This window comes from Cupressus sempervirens, chromosome 10 (genome assembly GCF_028749045.1).
Source record: "Cupressus sempervirens isolate cs-2001-9-10 chromosome 10, ASM2874904v1, whole genome shotgun sequence".
NCBI lineage: Eukaryota > Viridiplantae > Streptophyta > Pinopsida > Cupressales > Cupressaceae > Cupressus > Cupressus sempervirens.
The window spans coordinates 362,661,537-362,686,592 of NC_143127.1; the positions used below are offsets into that span (position 1 = coordinate 362,661,537).

The window sequence follows — 25,056 nt, forward strand, 5'->3', positions numbered from 1 at the left end:
GCAATTTTGCTATGTTCAAGTATTTTAATTTGGTATGTTCTACTAAGACATCATTTCATAACTAGCATTTGAAGTTCTATATCTATACTATACAACATCCCTCTCTGCCCCGTCCTCCCCTTGCCACTGTCCCAAAAATGAGGTCCATTTTACTCACGTCCCAGAAACTCGTCCCATCATTCCAACTTACCCGAGTACTAGTGTTACATGGATATGTATTAAATGATCTCCACAAAAGCATCAAACAAGCTCCAAAACACAGACTGTCAGTCTTGGATAAACAACATCAGTTTGAAGGCAATATAAATCAAGACAAACCACTCAAATTGCCAAACCTTTAGACTAGCTTCATATATTGCTACATTCGACATTAAACAACAAAAGATGAGCCTTGTTGGAGTTTGTAAATTGCCCATCACTTCATTTGTCCCAAAACCACAGACAGCCATGTTGAAAATACTCAGCATTTCTCAGACCCAAATAATTGGGGAGGTCACCTAACATGCTAAGCTTTTAGTGATCTGTTTCTAAAATAAGTTGGGCAGATCTCATGTCAAGTCAAGTGAGCTCAAATAGAGAAATAATGTATGAAACAATTCTTTTTAGCTGTTTTACAGCTTTTTAGCTTTAATTTTGGTGCAAGAATACCAAATTTGTTAGTTTGAAATTTCACACTTAAAGTAAAAATTATAAAGAGCGTGTCTTCAAGTGTCCATCTTGTATATTTTGAAATGCCATACAAGCTTAGGTACCCAACACCTGAACCAAATTCCTAGCAACCTTGACTTTAATCCATTTAAGATTTACACAGTGGTCCATTAGTATCAACAAAGTGGAAACATTGGTATAGCATAGCACCATCAACAATATACACAAAACAAAGGATTATTTCTTCCATTAGCTAGAATAATGAATGTAGAATGCAACCTTTCATAGAATTGATTCAATATTACCTATTAGCATTCTAATTTTGCAACTTCCAATGCAACACAAAATGAACAAATGTGCAGTAGTAGTGCTCTTCAAATTAGAATCAATTAAGTAAGAAGATAACAGAAGTGTGTACGGTGTATCTGATCCAAAGATTCAAAGTGAACATAGTATTGATCTATATCAACATAAGTTACTTTCTCAAAACATTGAATGTCCACGGTAAGAACATCATGTGAAGAAAAGGTAGCTCTTACATCTTACAGATGCAGCAGGCATGCAAACTCCAAATAATTACTAGTCAAAGGATGAAAATGTGCTTGTACAACAAAGAGATTTGGCTGCTAAATCAAGTAAGATTTTTGCATGCAGTATTAAGTACTACACAACATGAACTTCCTGTAAGATTAAAAATTATAAGGAAAAGCTCCCTGAAAGATAACAATAAACATAAATTGCGCAAAATGTACTTGCAATTTACAACAGGTACAATGTTTATTTAAGGATTTCATATTTGGGCTAAAAAAATGTCTCTTTTTGTGATTTTCCCTGTGTAAAGGCTAAGACACTCTTTGAATACAACCCAAAGGATTTTATGTTCTTCTAACTGAAAATCAACCATAACAATAGATAATTGTGATAATCAAATTAAGGACAGAAACTGAACAATGTAGGTACACAAGGATTGAAAAGGTTACCACATAAACATGAACATTGTGCTAAATTAAATGTAGATTTCTATGCAAATCCATGATCTACAACTTAATGATTACCTACAACACAAAGCTTGCTAAATTACCAAAACAATTTATTTTTATCTTGATGCTTTTTTATTGCTGTATACTTATTATTTATTGCCTTATTATTTTTTGGTTTTGTAAAAAAAATATTTTTGATTACGTTTCTCCTTTGTTATGATTATTGGTTTTGTTTTATTTAGTATCTGCTATATATCTTGTAAAAAAAATGTATATAGTTTTTAATCTTTGTTTTTGTTTTCTACGTTTGCCATTTTTTATTTTTTTTTGTACAATCTAGTTCATTGTTTCTTAGATACCTTAAAATTTTAACCCATTTTATTTGTTTTAGGTTATTTTTTAAGGTATTAATACTAAGACCCTCCTTTGTGCAAATTTTATCTCAGTCGTATAGTTCTATTTGTAGTTTATTTGGTTAGTTCTTTTCCTTGGGTAGCTTTGTTGACTCTCAGGCTTGATTTTTTGTTCTTTCTTTTATGGCTTGAGATTTATCTTATTTGTTTAGATCCTCTCTTTGCAAATTATTGAATATCTTTATGTCTTTTACAGCTCTTTTGACCCCTTAATCCACCCTTCCCTCTCTCTTTTAAGTCAAATTGATTTTGCAACATTGATCACTTCTTGCTTCCTTATGGCCTCCAAAATCCTAATGATGGATCACAGAGTGTCATCTGAAATGTTGAGGCTAAAAAATCTTGCACAACCAAATTCAGAAACAAATAGCATAATAACTGGAGCTCTAAAGTAGAACCTCCACATCAGTTCATGGATCACAGTAATGCAGATCCTGCTTACGTTCTGCAATATAAAGATAAAGACAAAGGTTTTCTCTAATATAATATTTACAGTAAAGATAATATAAAGGTTCACTCTAACATAGGATTACATTGTGCAGTAGGACTAAATTCATTACAGAAAGAATCCCCAAAACTAGACACATAATAATCATATAGAAACTGCCTTGACGATTTATTCCTCCATACCTTAGGATATCATACTCCATGAAATAAAATGAGCAAAGAAAGAAAAAAATCCATCAGACAATAAAACATGTACTTATGTCAACTAGCAAAATGAACAAGATAAATATATCAAAATTATTCATCATAGGAGCGAATGATATTTCTGAGCCCAGAGAACTTGACCTTAGTTCCAAGTCATGTTTTTCACCCCAAGGCTTATTATGACGTCTTTGGAAGACTCCAAATAGCCCTCCAGCCTTTGTTTGCATATGATCTAGCTCCATAAGATTTGGATACAACAATTGAACAATCTCTGTACGCAGGATGCCCCGTTCTGGCTCAGGTATTGAGGGGATATCCTCTGATGTTGTTATACGATTATTGTCAAGGTCCACAACCACAACCTGCAATATAATCCATATAAGATGTGTGTGTGTGTACATATATACAAGAAAATGTAATATAATAATTTTTGTTAAGAGAAGCAACAGCATTAGACCCTTAAAAACCTTAACAAAATATATCTACAAGCATTTACGTTTCCAAAGTTCATTTGCAGCATGTCAATTCAGGTATCTGTATATTCAGCATTGCCCCAATTAGATATTTTTTAGAAAATAAAACACATGAGAACCTCATGATCACAGAAAAATCCATATTTGTATGATTCTTTGATTTTATCATTTAAAACCAAAACATTACATGCACTGATCCTAGAAAATGAAATTCCCACCTAACTGCCAGCCTAGAAATCATGTTGTTGTTTAAAGTGGTTCACATTTATGTCACAGGTTTCACTGAATTCAATGCATTAAGTTTGAATAGCTGACAAATTTACAATTAGGCCCGAAAAATTCTTTTCAATTCCTCCTCAAATTGATACAGAAAAATAAGCTAGGAAATTTTTATCAAAATATACTTCAAAAACTTGTTTTCAAATAGATTTTTCAAAGTAAAAATGTATTCCTGAACTTCATTGAGGGTTACAGTTATTATTATGCAAATCTGCCATGTTAAGTGTGAAGCATAAATGTTTAGTGTTGAATCTTAATGCCGTCACCACTGTGATGGCTGTTAAGACTGAGTTTGACATTTTTTTGTATTGCTGACATCTGAGTTAGGGATTAAGAGCCGTTGTCCATAGGAATGTCACCAAGAAACACAAAAGCATGTAACATGTTAGAGATTTACAACCAACCCCGGCATAAATACGTTATTCCCTTGAGAAAAAGGGTAATCATCAATATCAAATTGTTTGTAGAAATCAAGCTTCAACCATTGTTCCTGAATTTGAGTCTGGCATAGGATAACGGTATAACCAATTATCAGTTTTTATTTTGTATGTATTGAAAGTTGTAGTGATGGAAGCCCTGAATTAAGATTTGCAAACTTAAAATCTGTAAATTAAAAGAGATACTGTGGGAGGATTTCATTTAATGTTTCATCCATTTCTTATTTTGGTTCTTTTTCTTGAATTTTATTTTAGGTTTTGTTTCTTTTCCTGCTTTTTTGTCTTTTTATTTTTATATAATTTAATAAAACAAGTGCATCAACATTGGTTTGACTTTTAGTATGGTCAAAGTAAATACTTTAAAGTATTTGATTTAAATTATTAATTATTGATATATTAAATTGAATATATTTAGTATTTACAATATTCAAAGTAAAAAAGTTAAAGCATATTTATTTTAATATTCTTAATTCTATATAAGTCAAGTTTAATTAAGAAATTTTTTAGTGAATTTGATCATGCTGAACATGATCCAAATTATATCATTGTTAAACACAAGACTTCTGACAATAGGCTCAAATTAATCAGCTCTTACAATCATAGGTCTATGCATGAACAGAGTGTTCTTTAGCCAGCAGCTTTAGCATATATCGGTTTATAGGTCATGTAATGTGGGTGTTATGCAGTTCACTGTTGAATAATTTAACAGAGCTAATGCATGTGACATTGAGAAATATATTTAGTTTAATATTGAGGAAATATTAATAATGTGAAAACTTAGAACCCAAATTAAATAAGAATCGATGGTTTCATAACTCATAATATTTTTCACATGGTTCAATAATGCCACTTGGTGATTTTGTGAGAGATTGTTTGTAGAATAGCAAACACAAGGATTATTGTCTACGGTTGGCAGGTTGGCCATTTTGGCTAAGAGGTTAAATTGGGGCACCTTTTACAGAACAACCAGTCACTATCAGAACCTAGGCACTTCTCCCTGTTAGCTTGGACTGTTATAATCAGGTTACAAACACAAGGGTTTGTACATCAGCACTCTTGTGAGGTCTCTTGTTAAATCCATAACATTCAATCATGCTGGTCTGAGTACAGATCATACTGATCTGATCTTGCATTAAATAGGTCTGAAGTTACTGTATTATACACTTAGGATATCGGCGCCTATCATGGAATACTAATTTGAAGACTTACTAATGACCCTTGGTTAGTTTAGATTCTAAACTAATGTCTCCATGAAAAGTTGTCAACTTCAAAAAGATGATTCAAAGGAGACTTTATAAAGACATGCCCCCTGATCTATATATTTAATAAGGGTGTGGTTGAAGTCTAAAGACACACAAGAAACAATAAAGTCTGCTCTTTAATCAATACAGCCCTAAGACGACTTGCAGAAGCAAAAAAACATTTCCAAATTTATATCTCTCAATTCATTCAAGACTGAACATTGAAGATTCTCTACAGCAAGCATTTAAAAGGTATAATCTAGGTTTGATTCAAATCAAAATTTTGCAGAAACTTTACATGGTATCAGAGCTCTGGTAGTTGAACCTAAGCTCCGCAAATTATTTAATCAGACTTGATATATATATATATATATATATATATATATAGCATCATTCTCCTATCTTCAATGGCATACACAATTAGACACGAGCACACGTTTGATGGGAAAGAACACTTTAATGCTTGGAAATTCAGAATCATGATGATTCTTGAAGAAAATGATGTAAAACAATTTGTTGATTCAGCATCCAGACAACCTACTGTTGAACCTCATAAAACCATCTGGAGTAAAAGAAATAGACAAGCCATTAAGATTATATTAGATGGAGTGAAAAATGATATTGTACCCATGCTAATGAAACATCAAACAGCATTTGATATGATGAATGCATTATTAAATGCATATGAGGTTAACAATGCAACTAGATTTCTTGCACTAAAAAGGAAACTAAATCACAATCAAATAAAGAAGGGAGAATCAATGAATTCTTACTTCCTAAGGGTTGCCAGCCTAAGAGATGAACTTGCAAGTATAGGAACCATCATTAATGACATGGAACTAACACTGGTGGCTATAGATGGATTACCAGATTCATGGAAAACATTCGCACAAGGAGTAAGTGCCAAAGATAATCTTCTTGACTTCAATAGACTTAAGGGAGATTGTCTTTAGGAAGAATCCAAAAAACTTAAGAAAGGAGGAAAATTGAAAACAGAAGATGAAGAACTTCATGTTCTTAATACAAATTCTTATAAAGGCAAGAAGAAGCATTTCAAGAAGAAAATGGGTAATCAAAAGAATGACAAACCTAAGAAAGATTTATCCAAAATAAAATGCTTCAGATGCAAAAAATTTGGACACTACAAATCTAATTGCCCTAAGAATTATAAACAGCAAGTGAACTATACAAACATTACTAGGGAAGAAGATAACTATGATCCTCAGAATCGTGTATTGTATTCGGCATTATCAAATGAACTCTCAAGTAAAGCATGGGTGATTGATAGTAGATCATCTCAACATATTACAGGATACAAAGAAGCACTAGATTCTATATTAGAAAAAGTTAATGGCGAAGTCACCATCAGTGATAATTCAGCAGATTCAGTCAAAGGAATTGGAAATTGCACCTTGAAACTAAATCAGGTAGTTCTCTTCTTCTCAAAGGGGTACTCTATGTACCAGGAAGAAAAAAGAATCTAATCTTGTTCAAAGCACTTGAAGACTTTGGACATAATGTTGCATTCAAAATTGATTGGTCAAAGAAAAGGGTATTTGTATGAATTAAATTGAGAACCTAGTCGACCTATTCAAGCCTTAATTCATGAAGCTACTAATATAAACAAAATATGGCACAGAAGGTTAGGACTTCTAAATTTCAAAACCTTATCAACTATGGAAAAGATGGTTGCTGGTTTACCTAAATTGATTAAAGATCACTCAAGCATATGCAAAGGATGCGTTTTGGATAGGAACACCAAAAGTCCATTTCATGATAACACTAGAAAAACTAACAATGTTTTGGAATTAATCCACTCAGATTTATGTGGACCTATGTTTGTTCCTTCTCTTGGAGGATTCTGGTACTATATACTTTTTATAGATGATTTCTCTAGGAAAACTTGGATTTACTTCTTAGAATGCAAAGAATCAGAAGAACTCCTGAAGAGATTTAAAGAATTTAAAATCTTAACTAAAAACTTATCAGAACATAAAATTAAAACTCTTAGGACTGATAATGGAGGGGAATACATCTCAAATTTGTTTAAAAGGTCTTGTAAAGAAACAGGAATTAAGAGGGAGTATACCGTTCGTTATAACCCACAACAAAACGAGGTAGCAAAACGTAAGAATAGAACAATTATAGAAGCTGTAAGAGCCATGATATTTGATCAAAATCTAGAATATTATCTTTGGGAAGAAGCCTCTTGTACTGTTCTCTATATTCAAAACAGAAGTCCTCACTCCTACCTTAGAGATTAAACTCCTCAAGAAGTCTTTACTAAGGTTAAACCCAATATAAGTCATCTTAGGATTTTTGGGTCCCCAGTATATATACATGTTCCAAAAGAAAAGAGAACTATGTTAGAACCCTCAGGGGAGAAAGGTATTTTTGTAGAGTATAGTGAAACATCTAAAGCATATAGGATTTTCATACCTGGTCAGAAAAATACTGAACTTAGTAGGGATGTAATTTTTGAAGAAAAGTTAGCATTCAAAAGATCCCTAAGTTTGAAGAACCCTCTCCTTTACCTAGTTTTGAAATAAATACTGAAACTGAGTCTCAGAGGCAGAACACTCAAGAAATTGAAGATGAAATTCAAAATCTTAATCTTTAAGAAACTCAAAATTCTAAGAAAAGACCACTTTGGGCCATTAACACAGTAGAGGAAGCAGAAGACTTCGCTACACCATCTGGAACAATCAGAGAAAGCAAAAGACCCAAAAGATTTTCTAGTTATACAACAAACATGAATGATTTGTCTAAATCAAAACCAACCAATGTTTCAGACACTATTAAACATACAGCATGGAAGAATGTTATGACGGAAGAATAGCAATCCATTATGAAGAATGATGTTTGGGAAATTGTTACTAGACCTGAAGGAAAATCTATTGTCTCTTCCAAGGGGATATTTAAAATAAAACATGCAACCGACGGTAGCATTGAAAAATATAAAGCTAGATTTGTAGCCAGGGGATTCTCTTAGAAAGAAGGGATTGATTATGAAGAAACCTTTGCTCCTATAAGAGCAGTCCTAGCTATTGCAGCATCAAAGGGATGGAAAGTACATCAAATGGATGAAAAACAGCATTCCTAAATGGAAAGATTATAGAAGAGCTATATTTGGAGCAACCTAAAGGATTTGAAACTCATGATCCTAACGTTTGTGTTTGCAGGCTCAAGAAAGCTCTCTATAGGCTTAAACAAGCTTCAAGGGCTTGGCATGAAAGAATTGATAAGTATCTAACTGGCTTAGGATTCTCCAAAAATGAAGCCAATCCAAATCTATATTATAAAAGGGATAAGAATGATATGGTAATTTTGATACTGTATGTTGATGATTTACTAATAACAAGTGATGATCATCTCATAGATCAATGCAAGAAAGCTCTAATTAGAGAATTCGAGATAAAAGACTTGGGACTCCTTCATTACTTCCTAGGACTGGAAGTACGGCAGAATTCTGACAGCATTATACTTAATCAAGGGAAGTATACATTAGATATTTTGAAGAGATTTGGAATGTGGCACTGCAAGAATATGTCTTCTCCAATGGAGACTAATCTACATAAACTTAAAGAAGCAGCAACAACAAAATCACGTTTCATAGATTCTACTCTCTATAGACAGATGATTGGGTCCCTTATGTACTTGGTAAATACAAGACCTGATATATGCTATGTTGTTAATGCCTTAAGTCAATTTCTGTATGAGCCAAAGGAGATTCACCTAGTTGCAGTCAAACACATTATGAGATACTTACAAGGCACACTTAACCTTGGGATCAAATATGAGAAAGTTGACTTGGATTTACATGGATATACTGACTCAGATTGGGGTGGAAGTGTTAAAGATAGAAAAAGTACTTCAGGATGTTGTTTCAGTTTAGGATCAGCAATGATATCATGGATATGCAGAAAACAATCTTCAGTAGCACAAAGTTTCACAGAAGCCGAATACATTGCAGCAGCGATGGCCTCTTGGGAAGCAGTTTGGCTTAGAAAGTTACTTGTGGGATTATTTGGTCAAGCCATGAATTCTACGATTATTCATTGTAATAATCAGAGTTCCATCAAACTTTCGGTGAATCTAATTTTCCAGGACAAGTCCTAGCATATAGAAATTCCTTACCATTATGTAAGAGATATGGTAGACAGGAATACAGTAAAGTTAGAATACATTTGCACTACGGATTAGACAGCAGATATTCTCACCAAACCCCTGTCTAGAGCGAAGATAGATCACTTCAGGAAAAGACTTGGTATAGTTGAATTGTAATTCATTTGTATTCTTTAGATTATTAATAAAATAATTTTATTTTCAGGCTATTGACTGTTATGGGCTCCACCATTTGTATTCATTATTTTAGAGGTGACAATCTCTGAGATAATGAACACTTGTATGAACGACATTATGAGAGATGACGATCTCTTAGATAATGTGTTAAACAGTAGAGTTCTACTATAAGATCTAGAGGAGTTCAAGATCATATTGTGAAGTGGACATTGCTATGTTCATAAATCACAATTTGGATAAATAGAGAATTTTATTATTCTCAGAAGTTTATCTTGTGTTCTTGTAGATCTTAAACTCAACATCATGTTGTGAAATAGGAATACCAATACCTATGAGTCACAACTTGGAATACCAGTACCTATGAGTCACTAGTATCAGCGATATGTCATATCAAAGGTTTAGTAATATGACATTGTATCATGTATTCAATGATACCACATGCTAAGAAGATTAAGATAGATATAGAGTATCAATCCTTGCTTGTTCATCTTAATTGATGTTGCTAGATATGACATCTCTCAATATGATTATCAAGTTAAGAGGGAGTGTTAAATCCATAACTTTCAATCATGTTGGTCTGATTACAGAGCATACTGATCTGATCTTGCATTAAATAGGTCTAAAGTTATTGTATTATCCTCTTAGGATATCGGCGCCTATCATGGAATACTAGTTTGAAGACTTACTAATCACCCTTGGTTAGTTTAGATTCTAAACTAATGTTTGCATGAAAAGTCGTTGACTTCAATAAGATGATTCAAAGGAGACTTTGGAAGGGACATGTCCTTTGTAAGGACATGCCCCTTGATCTATATATTTAATAAGGGTGTGGTTGAAGTCTAAGGACACACAAAAAACAATAAAGTCTGCTCCTTAATCAATACTGCCCTAAGACGACTTGCAGAAGTAAAAAACATTTCCAGATTTTTATCTCTCAATTTATTCAACACTGAACATTGAAGATTATCTACAGCAAGCATTTAGAAGGTATAATCTAAGTTTGATTCAAATCAGAATTTTGTATAAACTTTACATCTCTAAGCTGGTATTTTCAACAACAGTGTAAATCAAACTTCTTTCTACAGAGTTTACTGTGTTGTGCAGTTATACTGGAATTTCAAATCTAAACTATCGGAGATTCAACTCGGTTAACTTTGGTTTTCTGAAAATTTAATGGTGTGATGCAAATCTGATTCATACAAAGAATATTAACCCTAACCAGGCGTTTCTAACATTGGTTTACAAAAGCATTAACACTAGGGGTATTATAAATAGCTCACTTATGACAAGTTGCACATACAAATCTCATATATTGGAATAATAAAGCATTCTTTAAGAAACTGGAGCATCCTTTCCTGTCGTATGTCGTACGGCTTTCTTTTCCCTTCCACACAATCTCTAAATTCGTACGGTTCAACTTTGATAACTTGTTTGAAATCCTTCCCAACATATGGTCTTCTGAACTTTTAAGTATGGCAACCTCCTCCCAGCGTACGTTTGTCAAACCTTTGGATAAATAACCCACCTTACAGTCACATCTCGTGCGGCTGTCTTCCCATCTGTTTTAAGTACCTTCATCCATACGGGTTCCAACACCTACGAAATGCATTTCCACTTGCTACTTTTGCTAGCCATACGGCGCTACTATACAGGCTTTATATTTGCTACTGTCATCCGTACAGGGTGGTTTGTTCTTGGCCGTACAGTATCACCGTACGGTCTTTAATATTCATTGTGCAAGATGTAGTATGGTCTTCAACTTTGATATTTGTTGTGCAGAATGTAGTATGGTCTTTTATTCGTTCTTCTCATCAGCCTGGCCATATGGACTTCAATTCATCTCTCCTGTGCTCCTTTCCTAGCCGTACGCTCTTTAAGTACGATTTTGGATTTCTTTCAATTAATGAATTCTATTTGCATATTACCTCCTTTTTTGTATCTCAGGGAATCACTCCTTAATCTCAGTGATTACCTACATAAGTCTGTACTAAGTTTTTTAATCTCTCAGTGGTCATACGGTCTTCTTAGCTTGTGTATTTTATACTCCTTCAAGGCCGTACGGCATCCTTTTTATTACTTTTCTTCACTTTATTATTTTATTATTTAGCTCAGGCTTTTCTTCATACTTCTCCTTTGTGTTTTATTACTTTCTTACTTTATGTATACTTTTTATCACAGTCTTTGATTTTCAAACTATTCTCTTCTAAATACTTTTACTTTACTACTTCACATTTTAAAACTATGTTCAATTTCAATATTATACATTATTTACATATATACATTATTCACAGTCATTTTTCTTCCTCAGTTCTCTGTCGGCAGGGGATTATTTCTTTCATGGTAGATCTTTAACTTCGATCCATTTACTGCATATGGTATTTCTTTTCCATCCAGTGTCCATAGCTTAATTGCGCCATTATATCCAACTTCCCGTATCTTGTACAGTCCAACCCATTTCACTTTAAACTTCCCAAGCCTAATCTCATTTCATCCATTATACTTCAGTACTAACTGACCGGGTTGAAAGTTGTTTAATTTTAAGTGCTTGTCGTGCCATGCCTTCCTCCTGTTTTGTGTTACTTCGATGGCCCATTATGCCTGTTGTTGTCGCTCATCAAGCTTGTTCAAATTGTACAGTCTCTCCCGTAAGCTCTCCATGTCACCTAATTTGTTCTCGATTGCTATCCTTAAACTCGGTACCATGAACTATGTTGGTACCACTGCCTCCTCTCTGTACATCAGCTAGAACGAGGTATGTCCTATAGTTACTTTATATGAGGTACGGTACACCCATAGAACGGATGGTAACTTTTCTTCCCAGTTCTCTCCCTCAACTGCACAGGATTATAAATTACTCCAACCAGAATTTTGTTCTTTGCTTCGGCCTGTCCATTAGCCCTTGGATAGTACAAGCTCGACAATGAATGGAAAATCTTGAATTCAGTAGTGAGTACTCTGATAACATGGTTAACAAAGTGTCCTCCCCGATCACTTGTCAACTGGAGTGGGATCCCGTACCTTGTAATGATTTACTCATACAAAAATCTTGTTGTGCTTACTACCGAATTGTCTAGCAATGCATGTGCCTCCACCCATTTAGTCAAGTACTGCATTGCTACCACGATGTATCGGCACCTTGTTTTACTCACCTTCAATGGTCCAATGAAATCTAATCCCCGTCTCTCAAAAAGTTCCTGTGTGTGCGAGGGGTTCAGAGGCATAAAATCTCTCTTTAATGGTTTCCCAACCCGCTGGCATGTATCACATGCAACAACCCACTCCCTGGCATCATTGTATATGGTCGGCCACCATAGTCCTGCCAGAAGTATCTTCCACGCAGTAGTATCCGGCCCCATGTATCCTCCTATCGAGCCTTCGTGTGCTTCCTTTAGTACTTTCAGAATTTCCTCTTCGAGAACACACCGTCTCAGAATCTGATCCGGTCCCATCTTATACAATAGTCCATTGATTAACTGGAACGTTTGGATCCTTAGTACCAGTTTCCGTCTTTCATTTGGTGGCATGTCACTTGGAAACTGCCCCGTCAATAGGTATTCTTCGATCCCTGTGTACCAAGCTGGTAGTACTGTAACATGAAATAGCTGCACATCTAGAAAATCATCACTAACTCCCTCCCCTGGCTCCCCCGATTTTATTCTCGACAGGTGATCTATACTCACATGACTCTTCCCTAGCCATACCACAATCTTAAATGTAAACTCCTGTAATAATAACAACCATCGACTTATTCTTCCTTGAATAATCGGCTTATTCACCAAGTATAGTAGCGCTTGATGATCTACATAGAATACAAAGGGAGTGGCCAACAAGTAATGTCTAAACTTCTGTACTGCATATACCATCCCAACGCCTCTCGCTCCGTGGTACTATAATTTTTCTCTGCCTTCGACAATAATCTACTTACAAAGTACACTGGATGGTCCAACCCGTGGTCACCAGTCTACACTAGTGTTGCTCCGATCGCATAATTCGATGCATCTACATGGACATGAAATTCTTTATCCCAATTCGGATAGGCCAAAATCGGAGCCGTAGCCAACCTTGTCTTCAGTCCCTCAAAGCTTCATTTTGTTCAACCTCCCATCTGTAGGATTCACGCTTGCAGGTGAGTTTGTCCACCAGATAAGAAATTTTTGCAAAGTTTTTAATAAATCTCCAGTAATACTCAATGTGCCCTAAAAATGACTTTGCTTCCGATACATCCGTTGAGGGTGGCATCTCTAAGATCTCGTGAGCCTTGTCTAGATCCGTCTTCAATCCTTCTTTACAAAATATGTGTCCAAGCAGCTTTCCGTGTGGCACCATAAATCTACACTTCTTTGGATTCAACGCCAATCTTGCTCGTCTGCACCTCTCCATACATTCTCCTAACGCCATTATGTGTTTGTCCTCTGTGCTAAAAATTGACCAATCATCTAGAAATGCCTTAAAATTTCCAACTAACATCTTATCAAATATGTACAGGATAATCCTTTGGAACGTCGCCGAGGCATTACACAATCCGAATGTCATCCTGTTGTATGCATATACTCCATCCTCCACAATGAATGTTGTTTTTAACTTATCCTCCTCGACGATGGATATTTGATTATAGCCTGAGAATCCGTCCATGAATGAATAAATTTCATGCCTCACTACTTCCTCCAAGATGCTATCTGTAAAGGGTATTGGAAACGGGTCTTTAATTGTTACAGCATTTAGACATCGAAAATCCACACATTCTTATCTGTGTTGTGTCCTTTTTCAGGGATATCACAATCAGTGATAACCACTCACTTGTCTGTACTTTAAAATGATTCCTGCTTCTAGCATCCTGTCAATTTCCTCCGTGACCCATGCTGCATAATTCTTATTCATTCGGTACGGTCGCTTCCGCACAAGTACCACAGCTTCGGTTAATGGTATCCGATGGACACAGCTCTGGTGGTACTCCTTTTAAGTCCTTATACGTCCAAGCAAAAACATCTTTGTACTCCATGAATATTCTGAATGCTGCCGCCTTCAACATTGGGTTCCAATCATCTCCTATAAAAATGTTCTTCAAATTTTCCTCATCACCCAAGTTCATTGTTTTCACCGTCAGCTCTTCATACTTCATCGGTTTATCTTTACTAAATGTATGCGCTGGTGTTTCATCCACCTGCGCTTCTCCCTCCTTCAATTCATTGTACTCCTTCGGGAACTCATTGCCTGCTTTTTCTTCCTCGACGCTCAAAATGTTGCAACTTGGAAAAACCTCGTAATCTTCCATTTGCCAGTGTAGCAATCCATTCACCGAATCTAGGTCGTCATCAGTTGACCCTCCTAATCTCAACACCCCTTCTTCATCTGGTTCCATCCTCTTTTTCCCTTCGTCGTCACTCTCGCCTTCGCCTTCTAAGTCCGACAATGCTGCTTCTTCTCCTACCATTTGTGTATGCAAATCAATTGTGAATCTCCTCCCTCTTTTCTCCATGGACAAGGTGTTTCTTTTCCAATCATGTGTCCCAGGATGGTGTCGTACCCTCTTGTCTTCAGTGGGATGACCACAAAATCCAGTAAAAAGGGTTGTGTCCCCATTGTTACCGGTTGTGCCATCAAAGTTCCCAACAGCTTTATCCCATGCTAATCTGCTGTAACTGGAAGGTAGGTGGCCATAGTGTTGGTTGTCCAAGTATCTTCCGGCAACACATTCACCCCCGATCCTCCATCTACTATTGTATCTGTCAGCACAATACCTAGAATGCCCATCTCCACCATTGTCGGGTGTCTACCTGTTGTAAGTGCCAACAACATCAAGTTTGTTGCTGCCACCGTTGTTTCCTTACTATCCTTTGCTTCCTCCGTCATCCTCGAGGACGGCGTCATATTTATAATAGCCATACGCAACTGTGGCATCATGAGAAGATCGTTTAGCTCCGCCAAGTTTCTTTCTGATGTTTCAGCAGTGTCCCTCACTTGTAGCTTCTCTGCTTTCATCTGCTCTTCTATCTTCGTTCGGGCTTTTTGTAACCTCTCCTTCTCTTCTTCCGCATTCGGATATTTTGCTTTCCTCGCCTATTCCCATGTGATCGCCAGTACCTTCTCATCACACGTTTCAATACTTAATAGATTTACGCCTTGCTTTGGACATTTTGAATCTTCATGGTCCCCTGGACCACACCATCTGCACAGTAGCTGTGGCGTCTCCTTCGTAGGACAGTCCCTAGCAAAGTGACCCCAAAGATTGCATGCCTGGCACTATATCATCAACCATCTGCTTGCATCGTACTGTATTATACTTCAGCCTCCGTTATTGTTGTTATTGTTTCCACCCCTTCCACGTCTATTATTATTTCGATATCCACCCGAAGTTGTATCATTGCTCATGTTATTGCTGTTGTTGGATGCTTCCTGTGTTAGTAATACCTATTGGTATCCTTTTGCTTTCAAGTTAAACGGGCACTCCTTCAAAGAATGTCCTGCTACCTGGCATATGTCACAAAACTGCTTCTTCGAGCATGAACCCTTCGTATGGCCATCCTCTTTGCAATCTGTGCACCACAGTTCTCCCTTCACTGTCTCCGGGTTCTTTTCCAAATTCTTGAATTCTTTCATCATCCGAAGCATGTCTTTCTGTAATGCTTTCACCTTCTTGTTTGACTCCTCATCGCTATTGCTACTTTCCGAGGATGAATCATCTGAATCAGAGGTTTTATGTTTTTTCTTCTTACTCGTCTTTTGTTCACTTTCCAAATCCATGGCACAAGTATACGCGTCGATGTATGACGCCGATGGTACAATCTTCATCTTCTTTTTAAGAGTCGGTCGTAGCCCCTCCACAAACCACCGTTTTTTCAAACCGTTTGTTGGTTGACTCTCCATCTTTCCAATCAGTTCTTTCAATCGTCTAGCATAGGTCCGAACTGTTTCATTCTTTCCTTGCTTAGTACTATATATCTCTGCCACTATTTCATTATCATCTCAGAGCAATTTGAATTTTGCTATAAATTCTTTTTTAACATTCTCCCATGTATTGAGTTTCTAAGGACTGGTATTGGAAAACCAATCTATTGCCACCCCACAAGGTCGTTGGGAACTGTCTCACCCAATCGTCTTCATTTGTCACACCATTTGCCGTCTATATGGTTTCACACATTTTACAATGTCTGATAGGGTCTGCTAAACCATCACCATGAAACTTGGGTGATTTTTCTTTAGGACCTGCCATTGTTACTTTCCTTTGATTCTGAGGTACTTGTGTACACGTGTTGGTCTAAGCTTCCGCACTGTTCTGAACCCCCGCGTTGCTCTGCACTCCCACGCTGTTCTAAACTCCCGCGCTATTCTACACTCCCGCGTTGTTCTTTACACCCACACTATTCTGTATAACAATCTTGTTTCCAACAACCGCGTTGTCTGGTGAAAGGTCTTCAAGTGATGTTGTTCTATTCTCCGCCTATATCCATTCGTCCAGTGTATCAGGAACAAAGAGATCACTCCACGCTTGTGCTCCCTCGACACTCTGAGTCGTGCGAGTTGCTTTCCTTCCATTCAAACACTCTCCCCTCAGCGTATACAGGTTAAGGAACTCCTCCCTTGTTTCTTCCACCAAATTTAAGCGTTGTCGAGTCTCCTCCAACAATTCCTCAGCACTCCTCAACCTACTAGGTGAGTGCACTCCCTCCATCTGTTCCCCTTCACCCCTTCGGTGCCCCTCAGCAATCTGTTGAAGCCTCTGCCTGCACTCTACCTACTGTGCTAGAATTAAAATTTCTAGTGTTGTACGTAGTTTATCCTCATCTTTCACCTTGTTCCTATCCTTGTTAAGCAAATTCGGCATTAATCTTCATATCATTCCTTCGTTCCAGGTCCATTTGGCAATGGCGCCAAAAGTTTACCGTACAGGGTAAAGAAAGATCAACACATGTAGTATAACAGGATTCAACGCAAAACAGATACTTTATTCATATATGCACTTGCTGATTACGATCCGAATGCAATGACTACAATGATCACAGTGATGATTCCAAAGTCCATCTCGGACATGTACATATACCTTTCCAAAGGGGTGACTCAAGCGTCACACGCCCGTTCAGATACTACTCTACCCGATGGCTACACTATACATTTTACCGACAACACAAATCTCATATATTGGAATAATAAAGCATTCTTATGAAACTGGAGCATGTATAAGATCATATGCGTATGATGATTTAACTTGAAGATTGGCTTTTATGGTCATGTCAAAGCCAAATGCTAGATAGAACTACAAGATCCCACTTGTCTAGATTTTGTATACCTAGGTTTCTATCTCCTGTTTAACCTTGGGAGTAAACAGCATCTTGCTATTGCACCTTTAGAATAGAAGAAAAATATAAGTTGGACAAACTTATTCATGAGGAATTGAAAAGATCCCATGCTGGGGGCTTCAGGATATGTAATTATGAAGCAGCGGGTCCCATGCAATGAAAAGAAAACTGCTACACTATAAACTGGAATCCCTCCCTGGCCTCTACTTATTAGCTCTCCAAGTTTTCCACAGTTGCGTGCGAAGTAAGCCTGAAAATTTCCTCTGCCAGCTAGGTATTTTTAATCTGCATGCATCATAAGAAGGCACCATGTAGACTTTTGGTACAGTTTTGGAGGGGAATTTTTCTCTTTTATATTTACAATGCGGAGATTTAAAATTGCAATTTTAAAACAAAGCTATCAAACCATCAGCTTCCTGTTTATTTCAAGCTAAAAAAATTAGCAATAGATTCTTGTATGAAACTTGTTGGACCTCTTGACTGTAAAAAGCTCCAAAATTTTCTCAACAAAACCAGCGAAAAGAATTGAGTTATCCCATAACCTTATACAAAATCACTTAATGAGATTTATTTTTATATATTTAAGTTTATTTATCCTCCCATTTCGGGAATCAAACACAAGATCTTGCTATTACAAAGAGAAACAGCAAACACTGCATTGCAGGTGAATGCTTCTTAATGAGATTCTTTGAAATTGAAGCTACGTATATTAAATAATTGTTTTTCAAAAGATAAAAATAAATGCAACAAACATCTCATTCCACACTGTCATTCAAAAATGAATTACATTGTGTTACAACAAAGAGTGGTTATATTACATTAGGAAGCTGATGGTTTGATAAAAATGACATTCACGACAAATAGTGGTTTTATTACATTGTCTTAACTGCTCTACTGTTAATTAGCATGCAGTTGAAGGGTGCTGTTGTAAAACTGTAAACTGCACACTTCTCCTCTTGTATGGATATACTTACATATCATCAAATTAATCAAATTCTTAACCTTGGTCCCACATATGGTATCATAGCTCAAAGAGATCTGCAGCCTGTAATGGAAGAGACTTGAAGACAGTGTGAAAGAAAAGAATAGCAATAGAGGCATTGGAAACTGTGAAGGAAAATCGGTACAGACAAATTGATGAAGGAAAACCTGCAAATGAATAGATTAAAGCATAGATGCTTGAGCTGTGTTATAGCCTGAGAATAGAAAAGACTTGATGCTTATGCTTTTCTGCAAGCATGTTTCAAATAAAGAAATTGCAACTCAAAGAATTATGCAGTGAAATCACAGGGTAAATCCAGGGGTTGTTCACATGACAGTATGATGATTTTTACAAGAGTAATCAGCAATAAGAAATTCACGGTGGACAAAGAATGGAAAGCTGATTAGGGCAAGAGAATTTGATGCATCTATGAGTAGAAGAAAAAATATATTAAATCACCAATATTATCTCTTGTAGTCAATTTATTTATTCATTCATCCATTGTAATTTTATTATTATTTATTTTTATTTATTTTTAGCTCTTATATTATTGATAATAGATTATACTATTATTTATTTATTTTAAATATAATAATATTCTATTACTAGTTCTTATTTACTATAAATGAATACTAATTGTAATGTATGATTTTATTATCATTATTTATTTAATCATATTATCTGATTTAATTAGTATAATATATTAAAATTCTATCTTAAAATGGGGGCATGACAGAAGAGATCACAACCTAGAAAGAAAACCAACAAAATTAAAAATTAAAAAAATTATACAAGATAAATTCAAGTGTTAAGTGTTAAATTCTACAATGCTAGTGGCCAAAAAAAACAAAGAAAAAAGCTTTAAAACTTACTTGTGATAGGATCTTAATTAAAAATAGATTGGAGGTACAAATAATCCTGCCCATGAAGGTACCACCTTTAATAGCATCCATTCTGCCTTGGCCATTAATAGTAATAGGATCTAGAGCTTTTCCGTAGATGAATAATCCAAATTCTCTCCTAACATTATCCCCGACCTCTGGATCACTAAAGAGTCTACTAAATGCCCTCTTGTACCCACTAGCAACCTTGGCATCTCTATATTGTGGCACTCTACCCAAAATAGCAAGTACCTATGTGCTATAATACCTACGAGATAAAGCATATGCTAGGAGGTACAAAGGTGTAGTCACCTTGTTCCAGCTATCAAGAACAATTGCTTCCATTATTTTGTATAAGGTATCCTCAGGATCATTCTCTCTCCTTTGTATGACCTAGGATATCAAATGATGTTTGTGTAAGTTATCTTGATGTACGTTATGTTAATTAAAAAGGCTTGGTTGTTTGTGCGGTGTTGATCCAGCAAATCAGCTTGTCCTCATTAAAAGTTGTCAATTCCACATGAGTTCAACATGGGACTAGGATCTAGAGAGACTGCCAACATAACTCAAGAGTGGGAGCTATGTGACGACACTCTCTAGCATGTCTTCGGATTCCCTCAATCATCCTTGTGGTTCACCTCTGGTATAGTATGATATCTTGTAGTATCCCATGTGTATCTTTGTGAGCTTTTGTCATGCCTTGATTGGTCTTCTTGTGTTTTCCTCTAAAGTGTTTTTATGTGCTTTCTTGCATGGTGTGAGGCCTTATGTTATCTCCTCACAATTCCACATGGTTGGGTGGCAAATATTTTCCATTGAGACCCATTGTTGGTTCATTGTTTGATTTAAGGCTCTTTGGATAGACTTCATAGCAATCTAACATCTTTATTGTATCTTCATACCAGTAACTTGATTGAAGATCATTATAGTAATTTGTATCCTATGATGTAAAGTGGATTCTAGCATTGTAAACATAAACTCATCCTTTATGGTTGTAAATATGGTGTGCTCATGTAATGATGTAAAATTGAGATGTAATAATTAGAATTGAATAAATTGGTTATTGTAAATTATTCCTCTTCTTAGATCTGGTAAAAAACTAGGGGAGAGCTAGCGGGTCTAGCCCTAGGAGTTTGTTATTGTAGCACCTCCTCGCTCGACATGAGTGGTTGCGGCTCCACCTACATACTGGATGTAGATGTTGCTAGCACTGGCAATGACTAATCATCCTCATCCTCATCGACATCATCCAGTGGGAATCTGCCCCCTCTCTATACCCTGCCTCTCCAAATCATAGATCTCATCCTCTAAAAACAATGGAGGTTACTCCTTAATGTTCAATCAGGTTAAGGATCAATATCATCCAAACCAATTGCACAACCTAGTGTTTCCTCTACCCTCCTTGTGTGCAACAGAAGATTATATTGCATAAAGACAGAGGTCATTGAGGCATTGTAAGCTAACTTATTCCTCTCTTTTGTGTGAATGGCATCAAACAAACTACAATTGCACTAACAACTAGATAAGTCACAACATTGGCATTAGACTTGAGGGCAATTGTTTTTAGATTCAGGATATTTCCACCCAAATTTTGCCACCAAGCATCTGCAAAATAAATATTGAAGAGTGAGAAAGCAAGGTGAAAACATATTCTAATTTGAAAGCATATTCTAACTTGTCACGCATGTGAAAGACTCCAAAATTCCAAATATCATACCTAGGGTTTAAGTGGATCTTCCTCTGCTGGCCAACCCTTATGAGAATAGCTTACCACTTGCATTTTGGTAAATTTCCAATTTGAGCACAAAGAGAAGTATCACCTCAAACTCAGGTGTCATCCTTTGAATACATGCGATGAGCCCTTCATTGACCTCTCTAGTGGGATCCCAATAAGAATCTAACAGGAGAAAACAAGAGTTGAGAAAGTATCATGTTGCATGGATGGGTTGGAGTTGATCATTACACCTATCAATAATTTTCCATATGGGATCAAATTTGAAATTCTTCCCCTTATACTAGTTTTCGATATAATCAACGTTGGGGTTTGATCCCCATCTACCAAGCATTGAACTCAAACCAAAGGCTCCAACACCTGCAATTAAAAAACATAAAAAGATTATTCATTGTAGTGACAAATTATAATAAAAGACTTAAATACAAAAAAAATTCAATATTTGAGTTTTCAAGTTACTTTCGCAATCTATGTAGCTCTGTGCAAATAGGTTGTCAAAAGTAATGTATGCAATGCTCTATCCTTCAAGCTCCTTTGAATAAATTGAGTCTACTCATGCCTTAATCAAAAAAAAATTTCTTCACGGTCATCAATAAACTAAGAATACTTTCCAATGTTACGAAAATTGTTGCAAACCTTGTGAGAACCAATCTTACCACTTCTTTCCTGTGGGTGTGTTCTCTCTTCAAGTGAAGAAACCAAGGGTGATTGTAAATATATTTTGTGATTCCAATTACATCCTTTACAACTAGTGTCACCCAATCTAACTTATCTATGTCTTCCAAAAGAAGGTCAAGGACATGTGCTACACAAGGTGTCCAAAAAAGTGTCCTATGTTTCTCTTGGAGGATTATATCAACTCCAACATATGTTGTTGCATTATCGGTTATTTTTTGTACCACATTTTCCATTAAAACTTGCTCCAGCATTAGAGTCAAAGTTTCTGCAGTTTTCACCTTGTTAGAGGCAAATCCACTGATTTTAAGAACACCGTATTATTCTTGCCAAAAACCAAAAATTTAATGATGCAGTTTTTGTTACCCATCAGAAAGAATACTGCAGTCAAATTTTTCCATTCTTTCTTTGCTCTTCCACCACTTCATTTGCCCTATCGATTGCATTTGTGAGGAATCTACAAGTACAAAGTGACATTAATATTTTATACACAATTTTTTAAAAAAATATATAACTTGGATTCAACAAAATTAGTAATAACAAGGTCTAACACTTAGTGTGTAGCTTAAGCGATAGTGCTGTTGTCCCCACCACGTTCAAACCCTAGCTAGGCCATTGTGACCATGTGCATGTGGCTTTGCTGATCCAATGTGCTTGTGGATTTGGGTTTGAGGTCCCCATTTGTGGCCTCACTGGTTAATAGCTCTAGGTCAAAAGAGTATCAAGTGGACCCAGAAGGCGTGTTGTGTCAATGTCACCAATCACGTTAAATACTTTACCAGACGCTTTCCAATAAAAACAATAATTACTAATTGCTATAAATTTAAAAAATTCATAAATTTATTCTACACTCGAAAAATCAGAAAACATACGTTATCAAGATTCAAAACCAAAATTTAGAAATTTTAAAACTAAAACAATTAGACTAACCTTACACTCAAGTTTGCATGAGAAGGAAACTTGTAGCCTTTTCTTACCACAATCAATGCGTTAACCAAATTAAGACAATATGGATTGTCTACCACATTGGAAGGGATGCTGTTGAAGTACCAAAAATAAGCACAAAACTATGTTTGTTTGTTCATGCACCTCCATATTCCACCCAGTTCCTCCAATGAGAGTTGTGCTCCAAGTGTGTTTATGTGCACAAAATATTTGCCTATACGATGGTGGTGCTCTACTAGAAGTAGCAGAAGTGGTGTGCGAGGTGATGGTGGATTTGCAAATACGTGGGCCACAAAGAGAACCCACTAAGCCCTCAAGTGCTTCTTCTTTTTCAAGGTTGATTGTAACACTTTACAATTCAGCTATGTTTGCTTTCATGGTTAGTTTTGCCCTTTCCCTTTGAAGTTTTTTCTCTTCTTGGGTTGCAAGCAAGGCATTGAATTCTCTTTTTATTTCCTCTGCAGTCCCACCACAAACCCTTTTATCATGCTTTGTGATGCCTACAAGGTGGTAATTCAAGTGGTTTATGCCTCCATGAATTAGTTTTCTACACTTATGAAAACTAAACTATTAGGTTTTGATCTTTCAAAGGCATACTTCCAAGCCTTATCTCTACTACCTTTAGGAAGCATGACTACAATCTAGATGGGTATGCATCTACTAAGGCAGACCCTGAAGCTAAACTAGTTGTATATCCTTTTCTATTTGCCATTATTAATCAACCTACACATACAAATTGAAGCCACAAGTTAATATTTTAACAAACAAGTTAGCAACCAACTAAAATAGTTTAAATAATTTTAGACATAGTTGAAACATGAAAAAGAAAGTGTAAGGGTTTGAAATTTTTTCAAGTTACGATTCCTTATAAAATTGTGAAAAAATCTTTAAAAATTGTCAAAAAATGTTGTTAAATCTTGTTCATTAAGTTTTAAAGCAATTTAGAGTACTTAGGAATGGCATTATCGAGTTTATATAAACCTAGATGCAACAAAAAGGGGATGAAATGATTTTTTTTTAAGGCAGAAAACCTAATTGGGAATCCAATTTTTCTTCGAAATTCACTTCCAACTGACTAAAAAGTCTGCAAATGACCTTGCACAAGCTAGGGAGGTTTTTTTGTCTCTTGAGCAGCAACCATATCCAATAAAAAATTAAATGCTTTTACTTTTTGATGTCATTAGACGTCTTACTTGGTTGCAAACAAGTTTTTTGCTAAAAAATGAGATTTTTCAAAGCTTCTTGCAAGTTTTTGGGCCAGTAAAAGTTGTAAAAATTGGCCTAGCGAAAAAAACTCCCGAATTTTTGTTTGCTTGGCCATTTCTCAGAAAGTTTTGCATCTACAGCCAGTGGGATAAGGGATGGAGGAATTTCCATCATCTCAGGTCAGCCATCTCACTTTAAGATGGTGTTCAACTTAGAAGCATATTTGATAATTCTGGTTTGTGTTTTCTCTTTTGCTTTCTTTGATGCTGACAAATTTGAAGAGTGCATATATTGTGAAGGTTATGTTTTGAAGTCAAGATTTGAATTTTGTGTTGAGCTCAATATAAATTGAGCTCCAGCAAGCTTTAGAGTATATAATCAAGAATTATACCATTTTGTGGTCTTCAGATAATGATACAGATCTGTCATCTCTTAGGGATCACTGTTGAATAATACAAATTTCAAGATTGTGTGAATTGAGAGTTCGAGACTGAGAGCTCAAGCACATAGCTCGAAGCAACACTTTTCCATGGGTCGAGAGGCAGCTTGATAAAGCCCCACTTTTTCCAAAACTTGTTTCTTTGTGAGAAAAGTTTCTCTAAAATATGTATTCAAATTATATAGCCAGCATGTTTTGTTATGTAAGCATTAAGTGGGGGTCCCTGGGGCTAGGTGATTTTGATGTTTTCAGGGACAATGTACTATAGGAGAAATGCTAGCGCAACTATAAGCAATTATATTACATTGTCTTAACTGTTCTATTGTTAGTTAGCACGTAGTTGAAAGTTGTTGTATAACCATTAATTACACATGTTTCTTCCTATATAAATGTAGATACGTATCGTTGAATTAATCAAGTTCTTAACTTTGTCTCCCACTATTGGTTAGAAAGTTAGAAACAGAAGGTGCTTGCAGGA

General features: G+C 35.9%; 1 protein-coding gene across 2 annotated transcripts in view; it reads right to left on the minus strand.

Moving 5' to 3' along the window:
* SCD1 (stomatal cytokinesis defective / SCD1 protein (SCD1)) overlaps window positions 1–25,056 on the minus strand; it is a 329,677-nt gene that overhangs the window by 275,470 nt on the left and 29,151 nt on the right. For both annotated transcript variants that reach the window (XM_089807297.1, XM_089807298.1), the window contains exon 8: window positions 2,834–3,054. In XM_089807297.1, the coding sequence (XP_089663423.1) occupies window positions 2,834–3,054 (221 nt within the window). The remainder of the gene's footprint in view (window positions 1–2,833; window positions 3,055–25,056) is intronic.